We start from the raw sequence: 13223 nt of genomic DNA, 5'->3' as shown, positions 1-13223 counted from the left end.
TCCTGTTGAAGTGCAGCAACAAAGCTCACTTGCCTCAGTTAGAAGATTACCAAACATTAGGGGTTGCCAACGCAATCTCCGGACTGCATCTGTACTGCTTTAATCCTGACAGTAGATCAATCAAAACAGCCACTTAAGACACACTCACTCTCGTCTTTTGTCCACTGGAACCAAACCAGCATCTTCCCTATATTAGTTAGAGCTGCGCACACGGAGTAAAGGCAAAATGGAAGAACATTTGACCATAATAATGCCTTATACTGTATTTATGTCAATAACAGTTCATCCTTGCATTTCTCCACTCCAATTCCAGTGAGGCTATGAATATGTTTGGTGATCACAACCACCACATCTAATCCATAGAGAACACAGTGCTTCAGAGCCAACAGTACTGTATCATTGACAGAAGTTAGATTCAAAGCTGAGGTCACAGAACTTTTCACTTCTCAAACGGAGTCAATTACAAGCCCCAGGATCTGTGCAAAAAGAAATCCCATGCATCTTCTCACTTGTCTCATTCGGTGGTTTCAATCCTGCTGCTGGCAACAATAACTAGAGACAGAGCACTACCTCATTTTGCTGCGGTGGGTAAAGGGAGTCATTCGTTGGAGCAGAGAATGACAGAACCAGATTAGTTTCACTTGTACTAAAACAACACACAGAGGTGGGCCTGATTGGACGCTTATTATAATTTGGTGTTCCCTCTTTATTACAAGGTAGTTGTGACATTTTTGCAGATGAAACTAGTTGAAAAGAGTGTTCACAGTCAATCCTTTTGCAGAGGGCCGGTTTTCACCCAAAGCATTTTCATTACACCAGTACATCGTCATTGTGCAGAAAAAAGCTAATTTTGCAATTTCAAGGTCTAAAAATCCTACTCAAACTTGGTTAAAAATTCTTAAAGAAACAACTATGTAAAATTAGGGTTAGAAAATTGTCTCCCTCAATCTTCTATCAAGGCCACTAAACGTTTACTCTGAATCCAGCTTATCATTTCCTCCCTGAAGGATCACGCATTATTTAAACTGGTTTGGCTACTGTGGAATTTCCCCTAAAACCTTAAGTGTTTAGTATTCGTTTTCCCCCTACCCGACAAACTAATTGCACCTTTCTTGTCTTTTATTTATTTTATTTTTTTCACCCTGGGAACTAATTGCTTGTGCCTGAATAATCAGCCCCTGGCATAATGCTGAACTGGCCTCTATTTTCTCAGCGTTGACAGGAAATCTGTGAAACGGGGTTAACTGGGGACACGGACAGAGTTTGGGTTGAGTCATTCTTGGCTCTTATTAGAGCAGCGCTACTGAGCCAAGAGCATAACATGTCAAGGAAAACTGATTGGTAAAGAAATGCGATGTGATTGGTGGTGATGTCTTTGGTAATACTATATTATGACATAAAGTTCTGTTCCTTTCCTTTCCAGTATGTTACATTTCAAACTGCTGTAGTTGGTGTTCTCAGCAGCTGTATGTGGATTACCGGTACTTTTTTTGTACTTAAGCATCCACGACTTAGCATCAACTAATAAGTAAGGCATGCAACAAGGGGAATGATCTCATGAAGTTTGAGCAGGAAATACCCCAAGAACGATCTCCTTGACTGTGCAATGACGACTGATATGTTCCACAAATTAGAGCGGCTTGTTTTTTAACTGCCAAGGCCTTGATAAGCCGAGTCTGCTGATGGATTACAAAATAGAAGAGAAACGATCGAAGATTTTAATTCAAATTGGAATTAAAACACCTGTATGCTGAGAGTATGCTTGGCCCTGCTCCAGCTGAGACGACGATAGCATTATTCAGATTCCCATAAACCATCTGGTTCATAGCACAAGCTTTTGGACTTGAAATCTCTGTAAAAGCTGTTTCTGTTTTGTGATGTAATCAGCTGTGCTGTGTAACGTTGATGTCCTGTTGCAGGGCTATTAGAGCATTAACTCATGTTGGCTTTATTGTGGAAAATGTCCTTCCACTTTACGAGGACTGCTTCAGCCAAATGTTTGCACTCAATGACACGATAGAAACAATCTCTTAATACTGTACTTTATAGAATGGAATGATCTTCTGTGTAACTTGAACTCTCTTGCAAAGGTCAAGGCAAACTCTGTCCAAAGACTCGTACCATCTCTGCACGATAAGTGAGCTTCCTGACGACTCCGACATTCAACCAACATGAGAACAAGGTTCTTTTATACGCCTACTGAACATTAAAAGCTGCACATGGTTAACTTCCCACTCTGGAAACCTGACATGGCAGCTCCAGATATCTATTTGCATTTCTGAGCATATGAAGGCCTTCATTGTAGCTGTGCTTCCTGAGGAGTAAATTCATGGCTCTATTTTTACACTGTTGTTCGTCATTGATTGAAATTCACCCTTAAAGCAAAGATAGTTTTAATCGTCAGGTACTTATAATGTCGAAAGTTTTCAAAGAGAATCTGAGATGAGAGACCGTCAGTGGGGCCAAAGTGAAACCAAACAGTAGGTCAGACTTTCCCATACAAATCATCCCTCATCAATCTCCACTGTATCTGTCACCATGTGTGGCTCATATGATTCAGTCGCAGCAGTGAGGTGCTTGCAACACCATGTAATCCATTTTCCCCCACTGGGATCAGTAAATTGATGCAAATATCAACCACAAGCTGTCTGTTTTGGATAATGTGTCTCTGAAAAGCTGCCGCATAGTGAGGAAGTCTGGTAGCTCGCTGACATTGAGAAATTCTTTATGTGTTAGACTGTTTCCCTCTGTGCACTTGGTAGCATACACAGGCCTCTAACTCTTATCTGAGCATGGCTATCACATTCCTGACATACAGGAGAGTCACATATGCAGGTGTTACTTAATTCCTGAAATGTATAAGTCTTACATTTCTGCTTAAACTTGACGGACACATTCCCATGATCGCTTCTGTGTCTCATGCTTTGGAATTTTAAAAGTCCAAATCTCAAAAATTCATTAAGATTGTAAAAATATAAACACATTTAATCCTCCCTAAAGGGTGGAAACATTTCAGTATTGGAGTGCCAGTTTCTTCTATGATGTCAGATGTTCATATAAGTTTAAAAAAAAAAGTGCTTTTGTGTCTGACATCACCCTGAACATTATCCACTCATCGCTGAGCTCAATGTTGCGTGTCTTTGATCACAGCGAGAGCGTTAACACCTAAATCTGCTCTCCTCTCCTTAAAGCCCTCGCTCCACTTCAGCTCAGCGCTGACAGAGCAGCTTTGTGCTAAACGGGAGGCCTGCAGACTCACCTGGTCACACACCGGGCTTGTGTGAGTATATACTCAAGTTAAACACAAGCTGTGTGGTCTTTGCAATTTACTCAGAACTTCCTGCTGCTCTCTAAAACACACGACTGACATCACCCCTGCTCTGTCAGTCAAACGCTGGATGAAAGGGTGTGAGGTGTCCCTGTTTTGTCTACCTGGGAAAAAAAGAAGATTTGGGGCCGATGTGGAAGAGATTGAATCTGTAGTCCTACAGAGAGAAAGAATAAAGAAGGAAATCCTTGTTTGAGTGTTAGTATTTATTTAAGGTTACTTATTTAAACACACAGATGTGACGAGAAAATGAGGTTGTCTGCACTAAGCCTTTTCCATTGAAGCTTATTTTGTTTGTTTAAGGCTCCTGTGTGGAACTTTTACTTTGTGTCAAATTTGGCGCCCCCTGTGGACAAAGTGATACCTCTTACCTCTTTGCTGATTTGAAATAATGCTCATGTTACAATTAGAACCGATAATATCTCCAGATATTAAAATATCAAGTGACTATCGAGAAAGAGAAAATAGAAGAATAGTTAAAGATGAGGATGGAAAATAAAGGAATAAATACAAATAAAACATTCAAAAAACATAATTTAGTATTAAAATAAATTACAAATACGAAGCAATTCAAAACAATCGTGTGTGAGATTTATTTCCCTCCCATCCCGACAGCCATTACAAATAATCAGATTCTCATGAAGTTTAGTTGGTTTCATGTGTTTGTCAAAAACAAGTTGTTGTTGCTTGGTAAAGCAATTCGTAGCAGGTGCACTCCCATGCTGATGCATTCAGGGACACTCAGACATCCAGTGTTTCGAACTCGGCAGACAAGATTTCTCAGGAAATGAGAAACATTGCATCACCGTTGGATCATCTTGCTTGAGTATACTTCAATCATCTTCTCACATTTGAATTCTCAAACTGCAATTGTGACATCCGTTTTTTTTTTTTTTTTTGGCGCTTGTGAACATTTCGGAGTCAATTAAATGTACAAATGTTGAGTTCAATTGAAGGGTTAAAGGGATCCCACAGTGAGGAAGGCCGTGAGAGAGAGAGCAGTGTGTGTTAGTGAGATGTGGTGCTACCACAGCCACAGTGAGATTTTTCATCTTTAAACAATTAGATACAGTTTATGAGCCATTTGTTCTGGATTTTTCACTTTTTGTGTGTTTGTACGAGCTTATGCAGAGGTAATTCTGGGTGCAGATGTTCCTATCTGAGAATCTGTGATGTGGAGTTACAGATGATTGAGGCTGATTAGATTCCATTTAATCGCACTTTTATTAGTTGTGACAGCTCATTACAGAACCGCCGTGGACTGACTGACTGACAGCAGAGGGACTTTGGCCGGCACCATTCAGAGCGGTCCAAATACTGTGTCCATCATCGCCACATTATTATGACCTTTCTTATTTTCTCCTTCCTTCTGATAAAGCTCTAATAATATATCTTTCCATCTGAGCCACGTCGAAGCAAAACAGCACATTCCAGTCCAAAATGTGACCTTATAAATGGTATACACCTCGGCGGGTCCTACAACAATTGATTTAGTTTGACATGGTGGTGATTGTACATTTGACATGCTCCCTATATCATGTCCAAAATATGAAAATCTTCAGTAACACTGAACTTTAAAACACCTGGTCAGAGTACACAGTTTGTGTGAAACAGAGGCTACCTGCCTTGAACGATTTATATGTGCAAATTTATCTTGAACGTTTCATTTTATATTCAAATTCCATGGTGTAGGGGTTGTGCAGTCAGATATTTGATGTCTTCTTCTTACGTAAGGAAAGAGGATGAGAGGATGTCCCATTTTTGAAAGTTCCTTGATCGGGTCTTTTAAGTGTTTCTTATGAAAGACTGAAGAAGTGACACTTTCTGCTCTTCATAATCGTCCGGGTTTTGCCAAGACTGCATGGCACTCGGGGGACTTTCTCAGTCACACTCGCTCTCTGTAAACACACTGACCCATTTAGGAAGCAGGCCTGCAGAGTGAGGGGGCAGTGTTTGGATCGACTGCATCTGGAAAGAGAGCAGGCATACAAACACTAGATAGATACCATGTAAACAGAAACACTGAAACACACCCTCACACACACTTTTCTTCAACCTGCCTTCTTCTACTATGATGTATTTTTTCCTTTTGTGCATTGGAAAGAGCAGTCTCTCCAAAGACGGGGGAAGCTTCAGTGTTTAGCCAGCTCTGCATTGGTCTTTATTAGAAACTTTATTAGTATTAGCTTTAATAAGTAGTCTTGCTCGATGATCCTTTATGTTAGATAAGGCAGCTGAAGAGAGACAGGAAGAGAGACAGGAACTGTGGGGGAAGAGATTTAGTAGTTGGGAGTGACTTGTACTCAATACACCAATGAATAAATAAATTCACCAGTGAAGTCAGAGAACCGTAGCCTCGGGGCACCTGCTCTACCAACTGAGCTAAACTGGCGCCCTTTTGCTATCTGAGTCATGAGTCGAGGCTAAACTCTAATGACCAAACTGTACATTTGACAAATTCTGAATGATGATGTTTGTCGGCTAAAGTTTCTTTCCCCATTTTTCCCCCTCAAATAAGATTCATCTGCTTGTGTTTTACTGGCCAGTTGTCAAACACGACCTCCTCTCTCTCTCTTAGCAAAGGGAGTTTACCTCACATAAAGCCAGCGATATTCCTCAGAGACTCAAAGCCTGAATCACCTGGCACCATCTTGTACGTCTTTAATACCTCTTTGAAGTTATTACCAAGCCTTAGAGGACATATAGCTCATGATCCCTCTTCTTCTTCTTCTTCTTCTTCTTCTTCTTCTTCTTCTTCTTCTTCTTCTTCTTCTTCTTCTTCTTCTTCTTCTCTGCTTTCTTTCTCACCCTGTTCCAGAGCAGGTGGTGCTCACACTCAGCCAAGCCTGATTACACGGAGGAGTCACACCCTGACCCCGAATAACTAACAACTTTCTCACAGCGGAAACTTATTTGCACGGGGATATTTAACATTTTCACTGCTCTACTTTCACTATTCACCGTGTCCTTAAGAAACTCATTAATGCAACAGACAAGGCAGTGGGATGATGCCTGACGTGACAGACAGTGAGTCGGCAAAGCTCTTGTGTGTTCTCGTTGCATCATGAGAACCTGAGTGTGTGTTTTGGTTTCCATGGCGATCAGTCCAGCTGTTCAGTCTCTGACCCAGCGGAGGAACATCTGCAGTGAGGTCACTTTCGGGCACAGACGGAGCAGAGCGACAGGCTGAGCTGAGGGACTGTTGGCAGGAACTCTTTGGCAGGTCTTTAACAATGACAACATTAAAAAAAAGAGCAAAAAAATCTGAGCCTGGTGGCGAGGCATCGAACAAACCAATCCAGAGAGTCTAAGTCGAGGCTTTTCTGGAATCTGAATTGGGTCAAAGAGCTTTTGGAAAATACTTCTTTGAGTTTGTTTTAGCTTGCTTAGATTTCACTTCATCAGCTTAATAAGATGAGGGCCTGAAAGTCAACTCAAATCATGAGACAGTCGCTGAAGTTTGATATTTTTTAAAGGTTCAATTTCATTCAAAAGCAGAGAGATTAAAACCAAACATGCTCTCCTTTGGCAAAAACATCTTCCAACAGTGTTCACTGCGTAAGTGTTTTAAAGAATTTTACTGTTCAAAAGCTGCTAAATCACAATCACATCAAGATGTTGGCTCCACTTTGGTGAAAATACCAAACTCGCCCAAACACAGCTTTTCAATAACACTCTTTTTAGCTTTTAGAAACATTCGCTCGCCCTGATGGTGAAAGCCAGCTTGGCACTAAAGTTTACGAGAAATGTTCACCAGTTTTCAACCTGTTCTTTTCCTATCTGGATTACATTTGTGAAATATGCCTGCAGGTATTGGTAAGGGTAAGATGTGAAGCTGCAAAGTGCATCCTCCTTTTTGCACAAATTCTGTACTTTTTGGTAGAAAAGACTGTTGACTGTTAAAGCTTAGATGTCTAGTGTCTGTCTTCAAAGTATCTGCAAATTGACTGCAATCAACCAAAATCATTTTTCCAAAACCTTTGAGTGCAGACAGTGTTGCGGATTAGATTTCACTTAACGTCTCTATGAGCAGAAATGAAGCTTTATTCATTTCAGAAAGAAAGTACTGCCAAAGATATGCAAAAGAGCAAGCTGGTGCATTCTGGGACATGTAGGCACTACATGCAAAGCTCATCAGGCAGGAAACTGACATTTCTCATTGTCAATATTGCATAAAATAACAAACGTGTACTTCAGCAGATTACATGTACCATAAACCGTAAAGTACCGTAAATGGACATTCATGTAAAAAGTGATGAAAAGGACCGAGATTTAACTTTCTGCTGCCTCCGAGCCGTTCTGTTATTGCACTTTTTGAATTGTATAAAGCTGATCAAATGATGTCATCACTTACTCTTGTTTCTCTTTTATGGGTCTGTCACGGTATTTTTCAGATGTTTGTATATGGTGCAGTTTTTTTGTTGGTTTCATCTATCCTAAAGATGAGTGACAAGAAGCACTTTCAGCTGTTTTTTTTTGCTGTTTTAGTGATAATCAAGGAATCCACCTGAAAAAGCAGCTTTGCATCGTCTTTAACTTTGAGTTTGAAGTTTGTGGATGTAGGGAAGTAAGAAGAACATTTCTAAAACCATTTGTCAAAAATCAAAATCAAAAATGAGTGATGGCAAAAATAGTTAAAAGTTTAATTCCAGAGAAAGATCAACTCAGAAATCACGGTGTGGGTTGCGATTCATGTTTTAATTGCCCCGTCTGTGGAGCTTTTAATCCAATTAATGCATGGGGGGAAGAAGTGTGCCTCTCTTCCTGTGGGAAGCCGAACAGGCCACACACACACACACACACACACACACACATACTTACCCACACAGACACACACATTAATACAGCTGCACTCTCTGAAGTCTTAATGTTTAGATTCTCTGTCTCTTTTCCCTTTTGTTTTTGGTCCCACGCACACTGACACACACACACACACACACACACGCGCACACTCACAAACGCCACGCGGTAAGCCTAATTAACAGGAGCTGCCACTGCGCAGCACGTGTGTATTAGTCTAACCTAATGCCTTCCAGATGCCCAGGCTCTCTGTACCCTGCTGCCCATACAGCTCTCAGAGAACAGACGACTGTTCCTGGGGTCTGTTCACTAAGCAGAACCAGGTGTGGGGGGGGGGACTGCGGGTGTATGTGTGTGTATCTGACAGAGAGAGAGAGAGAGAGAGAGTAGACGTTGTGGTAGGTGGGCATTCATATAGTACTTAAGTGTCTGTTGGTGAGAAACTAAGAACACATGTTTTTTTTCATGAGCGAGGATTTGGATATGTGACTGTATGATGGAAAGAAAGACAACAGGCAAGCATGAATTCAGCTGTACTTACAGTAATGGTACTAAATGATATAACTAAGCCCATTTGCACACACTCGATCAACTTTGTGGTTTACCTATCTGCTTTTTGAACCACCCTTGAAGCCATTTCTGCATTTGCCATCTTGTTCCAGAACCAGAAGTGATTCATTTTAGGAGAAAAAATGTGCATCACTTCATCTCACTTCTAACCTGCTATACAGGTCGCCTTGGTAACTACCTGTCAGATATAGGTCGCTACACCCTAAAGCATAAAACACTTTATTTTCCATTGTAAATTGGTCTGTTTTTTGCAAAATGATTAAGCTGTATGGACGAAGAGCTCTTTTTTCTAACCAGTTTAGTGGCCATTTAAAAAAAAAAGGAACAAATCACTATCGTAATGGCGTCAGTTTAGCAATTGATGGTTGCAACCATTTATCATACATTCTTTGGTTATGTGACAAACTTTATAATGTCTGAAGGCTTAAACAAGAATATTGGGAGCCGTCCACACTGTCTCACCAAGAAAATCTGTGATGGAAATCAAAGGGGGGATTCTGGGTTTACTCTGGTTGCGGTTGCGGTCCAAAGTAAAAAATAATAATAAATAAAAAGTAATATTCCAGATTATTACTGATGTTCAGAGTTTAATCTAAAAAGCCCCCCCACTGCTCCCAAACCGTCTGTACTGTGGAATGCTTTCATTTCTAGGATAACACATGAGCCCTCTGACCCACGGCTGGATTAACCCACTAGGGGGCTCCAGAGCAGAGATGAGCCGGGGCCCCCTCTTTCCCCCTCTATGGATTGTACCCTGTCAACTTCAAGTACACGTCAAACACTGAGCACACAGCACATTACACAAGCAGCTCGGTCATGTTTGGTCTAGACACAGAAACCACGCAGCGCTCAAATCTTTGGATTTTAGCGTCTGCTAAATGAACTGTAGAATTAAACACCTGAAGCATAGTGATACGTATGTTTAAACGTCCCGGTGCTGGTGTGCTCAAGACTACAGGAACACCTTTTCATCCAATCAAATGACTTGGTTGGTCCTGAATGTTGTAAAATGGTGCTTATAAAAAAGTTCATTTGTATAGCACATTTAAACAACAAGGCAATTCAAAGTGCTTCACACAAGACATCAAAAAGCATCATGACAGAGGAAAGAAAAGAAACATTAAAATAGAACATTAAAAAATCACTGAAATTATTAAATCTGAAAATATGTTCAAATAAAAATAATTCAAATGAAATTAATTGAAATAAATAAAGTAAAAAAATATAAAAAGAGTTAAAAGTTACAGTGCAGAGTTAAAGTTGTAAACAGGTGTGTCTTCAACCTCGATTTAAAAGAGTTGAGAGTTTCAGCAGACCTGCAGTTTTCTGGGAGTTTGTTCCAGATATAAGGAGCGTAGAAACTGAACGCTGCTTCTCCGTGTTTGGTTCTGACTCTGAGCGGTCTGGATGGTTCCTAAAGGATACATATGTGTGACCATTGGAAAGTACAGACTGTAAGGATTCCCACTGTGCTTGCATGTTTAAAGGGTAACACAGGGCTGCAGGAGCTCCCAGTAATACATCATTAATACACTTATTGCAGTGATTTGGATAGAAGAGGCTCTTTGTGTCAATAACCAGTGTATGTATGAGATGCCAACTTCTGCACCAGTGGAGTTTAATTCATCCCTGACATTAGTCTCCATATGGAAGCAATCACTTTTTCTGTCTGATGACTTTCAAAGCTCTGTTTATTTTATTTTTGGTAACCGTTCTGTCCTCCGTCACACACTTGGTAGCATGCTTTATTTATTTTTCTTTTCCCCTCCACTAACCCCATTTCCACCTGTGTGTTTCTTTTCTCCCAGATCGGGGTTCTCAGGGAGCCTTGGACCTGACCGAGTTGATCGGAGTCCCCCTTCCTCCCTCCGTCTCCTTCGTCACCGGTTTCGAGGGCTACCCCGCCTACAGTTTCGGCCCGGAAGCCAACGTGGGGCGCCTCACAAAGTCCTTCATCCCCGACCCGTTCTACAACGACTTCGCCATCACCGTGACGGCCAAACCCACCACACGACAAGGTGGAGTGCTGTTCGCCATCACAGATGCTTACCAGAAGATTGTACACCTGGGAGTGGCCTTATCGGAGGTGGAGGACGGTTCCCAGAGAGTCATTCTGTACTACACCGAGCCAGGGACAACAGGGACGCAGGAAGCAGCTTCTTTTAAAATGGGAGACCTGACGGGGAGATGGGCGAGGTTCACCATGACTGTGCAGGGGGCAGAGGTGGGTGTAAAGAGGATTTGTGCGACCTTAAAGCAATGAATACTCAAACTGTATCCATGACTTTAAGATTAAGATCTGCTGATATCTGCAATGTTTTTGAAAGTGGGAGAAAATCATGATTGTGCATGCTGGGTTTCCTTCAATGCATGAATGAAATATGGTTCTAGAAGGAAGATTGTAATAAAGGTGTACAGTATACTTTCATTTAAACCTTTACTGACACAGCTGATCATAACGTTTAAAGTTAACAATTCTCAAAATGGTGCAAAAACTTGGGGACAAATCATCTGCGGATGTGATGCATCACGATGGGAGGTTGTATTTAGGATTGACACAAAATGAATTACGGTGTCTGTGTACACTGGGATACACCCGCAAGCAATGATTGGTGCAGATGAAAACTGAATGATCAGTATGAAAACTGATACGTTCTGTGTTTTGCCTGCAGCTGTGTTGATGTCGACATCTGCCATGCATGTTTTTTTTTTTTTACAATTCCAAGAAAAGTCACCAAAATAAAAGCTTTTAAAAATCTCTCACAGCAGTGTGAAACAGGCTACATGCTGTACTTTAACCTTATACATATGTTTATTCACAATGGGCAAAGGTTGTCATAATCTGAGAGGTTAGATCGCTTAACGCTGCACATACTACCTACTGAGAATAACAGAAAAAAAAGTTAAGTAATAATGGATTAATAAAGTTTAAACACATGCTACAAATTGCTTTACAAAACACAAAAAATGCAGAATAAGAAAAACAACTTAAACCATTGTCGAACTCAAAGTCTGTGTACCTGTGCCCGTGTCTCTCAGGTGCGTCTCTTCATGGACTGTGAGGAGTACCACCGAGTGGACTTCCTCCGGAGCCCTCAGCCTCTGACCTTCGAGGCCAGCTCGGGGATCTTCGTGGGGAACGCAGGGGGGACGGGCCTGCAGAGGTTTGTGGTGAGTCTGGAGGACACTGGATTTATTTTTGTCTCTTCTTGAGGATCTTCCTGATCTGGCTCTCGTTTGTCCTCCCTGTATGAGAGCTGCCTTTTCTCTCTAGTTAATCCCTCGCTCGTGATGTCATCGGGGTTTGGAACGAGCGAGTCGACAAAGGATGTCAAATCGGTTCGTCGCCGCAGAAACAAACGTGGCGTTTTGGGCGTCTGCCTGTTTTACATTTGACACATGAACACAATAGTCTTTGTTGGCAGCTTTTACGACCGCCACAGGAGACGAGGAAGGAATGACCACATGTGTTGTGTGAGCGCTGCCTTTTCCTGTGAGAGCTCATAAATGACAATCTGCATGTGATTTACATATTTTGGAATATGGCGGCTCTTTAATCTCCAGTGACTTACAGTGAGTGCAACTGTGAGTGGGAATGCCAAGATTGAATTAAAAGGAGCAGACTCGAACACGAGTTTGAGGTTCCAATCACATGCAATGACTGAAAAAAAATCCCCTGTGTGGTTAGAATCGGTGTGTTTGTAGAAAATGGGATCCAGACGAAGTGATAGCAACACACCCAACGCTGCATCTCCTCTAATAGAAAGAGAGAAAATAAACCAGTCAATGCTCTGGCACTTTCCTCCCAATCAGCCGTGATTGGCTGTTTTGTGAATGCAAGAGAACAGCTTAGTTTGTCCCAGTGTAACAGAAGGGATGATGAGGAGAAAATAGTTTAGAGGAAAGGGAATTCCGTTTCATTATGAACGGGATAAAATGGAGGAGATGGATCTTTTCGGCGCACATCGAGTTGAACCGAGTAACATCTGAATATTGTCCAAGTAGTTCTCAGAATATCAAATAAAACAGGACGAGAGCCAAAACTTTTTATAAAACATAATGGCGGAAATTATGCTTCTGAATAAATCAACTCATGGCCGGTGGCTTCATTACTAAATCACTTGATGTTTTCCCTTAAAAACAAAACTTTGGCTTCTTCCACGCTGCTGTGCTTTTTTTTTTTTTTTTCCTCCTCCTCTTTTGCTTTGATTTTGTAGATGTGTGAGTTCATGTGACGGACAAACTAAAAGATGTTTCAGACAGTGGAGAGACGTTCTTTCTGCCATGCAGCTCTTTTCCTCTCATTAAGATTTTATTGGAGAAATGTGAGCGGTGAGTTGCAGAGAAATACGATGAACCAGTGAGGGAGAAAGAGTGTTTATTCAGGATTTTCTGGGTCTCAGAGGGAAGTCAGTTTTTGCTGCTGGAAGAAATTCTCAAATAGTTTTTTTTTTTCTGCGTTGCTTTCAAACCAACTGTGACATGGGCATTCAAAACCTGAATAATTCTCTCTTGTATTTATTCT

The 13223-nt window shown here is 41.3% G+C and overlaps 1 protein-coding gene across 1 annotated transcript in view; it reads left to right on the top strand.

Annotated features, from left to right (window-relative positions):
• LOC132993949 (collagen alpha-1(XVIII) chain-like) overlaps positions 1–13223 on the top strand; it is a 56748-nt gene that overhangs the window by 19340 nt on the left and 24185 nt on the right. Inside the window, exons 3-4 of the mRNA XM_061063950.1 lie at positions 10507–10922; positions 11738–11869. Coding sequence (XP_060919933.1) covers positions 10507–10922; positions 11738–11869 — 548 coding nt within the window. The remainder of the gene's footprint in view (positions 1–10506; positions 10923–11737; positions 11870–13223) is intronic.

Source organism: Labrus mixtus, chromosome 19 (genome assembly GCF_963584025.1).
Source record: "Labrus mixtus chromosome 19, fLabMix1.1, whole genome shotgun sequence".
NCBI lineage: Eukaryota > Metazoa > Chordata > Actinopteri > Labriformes > Labridae > Labrus > Labrus mixtus.
Note: the sequence above shows the minus strand (reverse complement) of the source record. Positions and strands in the feature narration are given on the sequence as shown.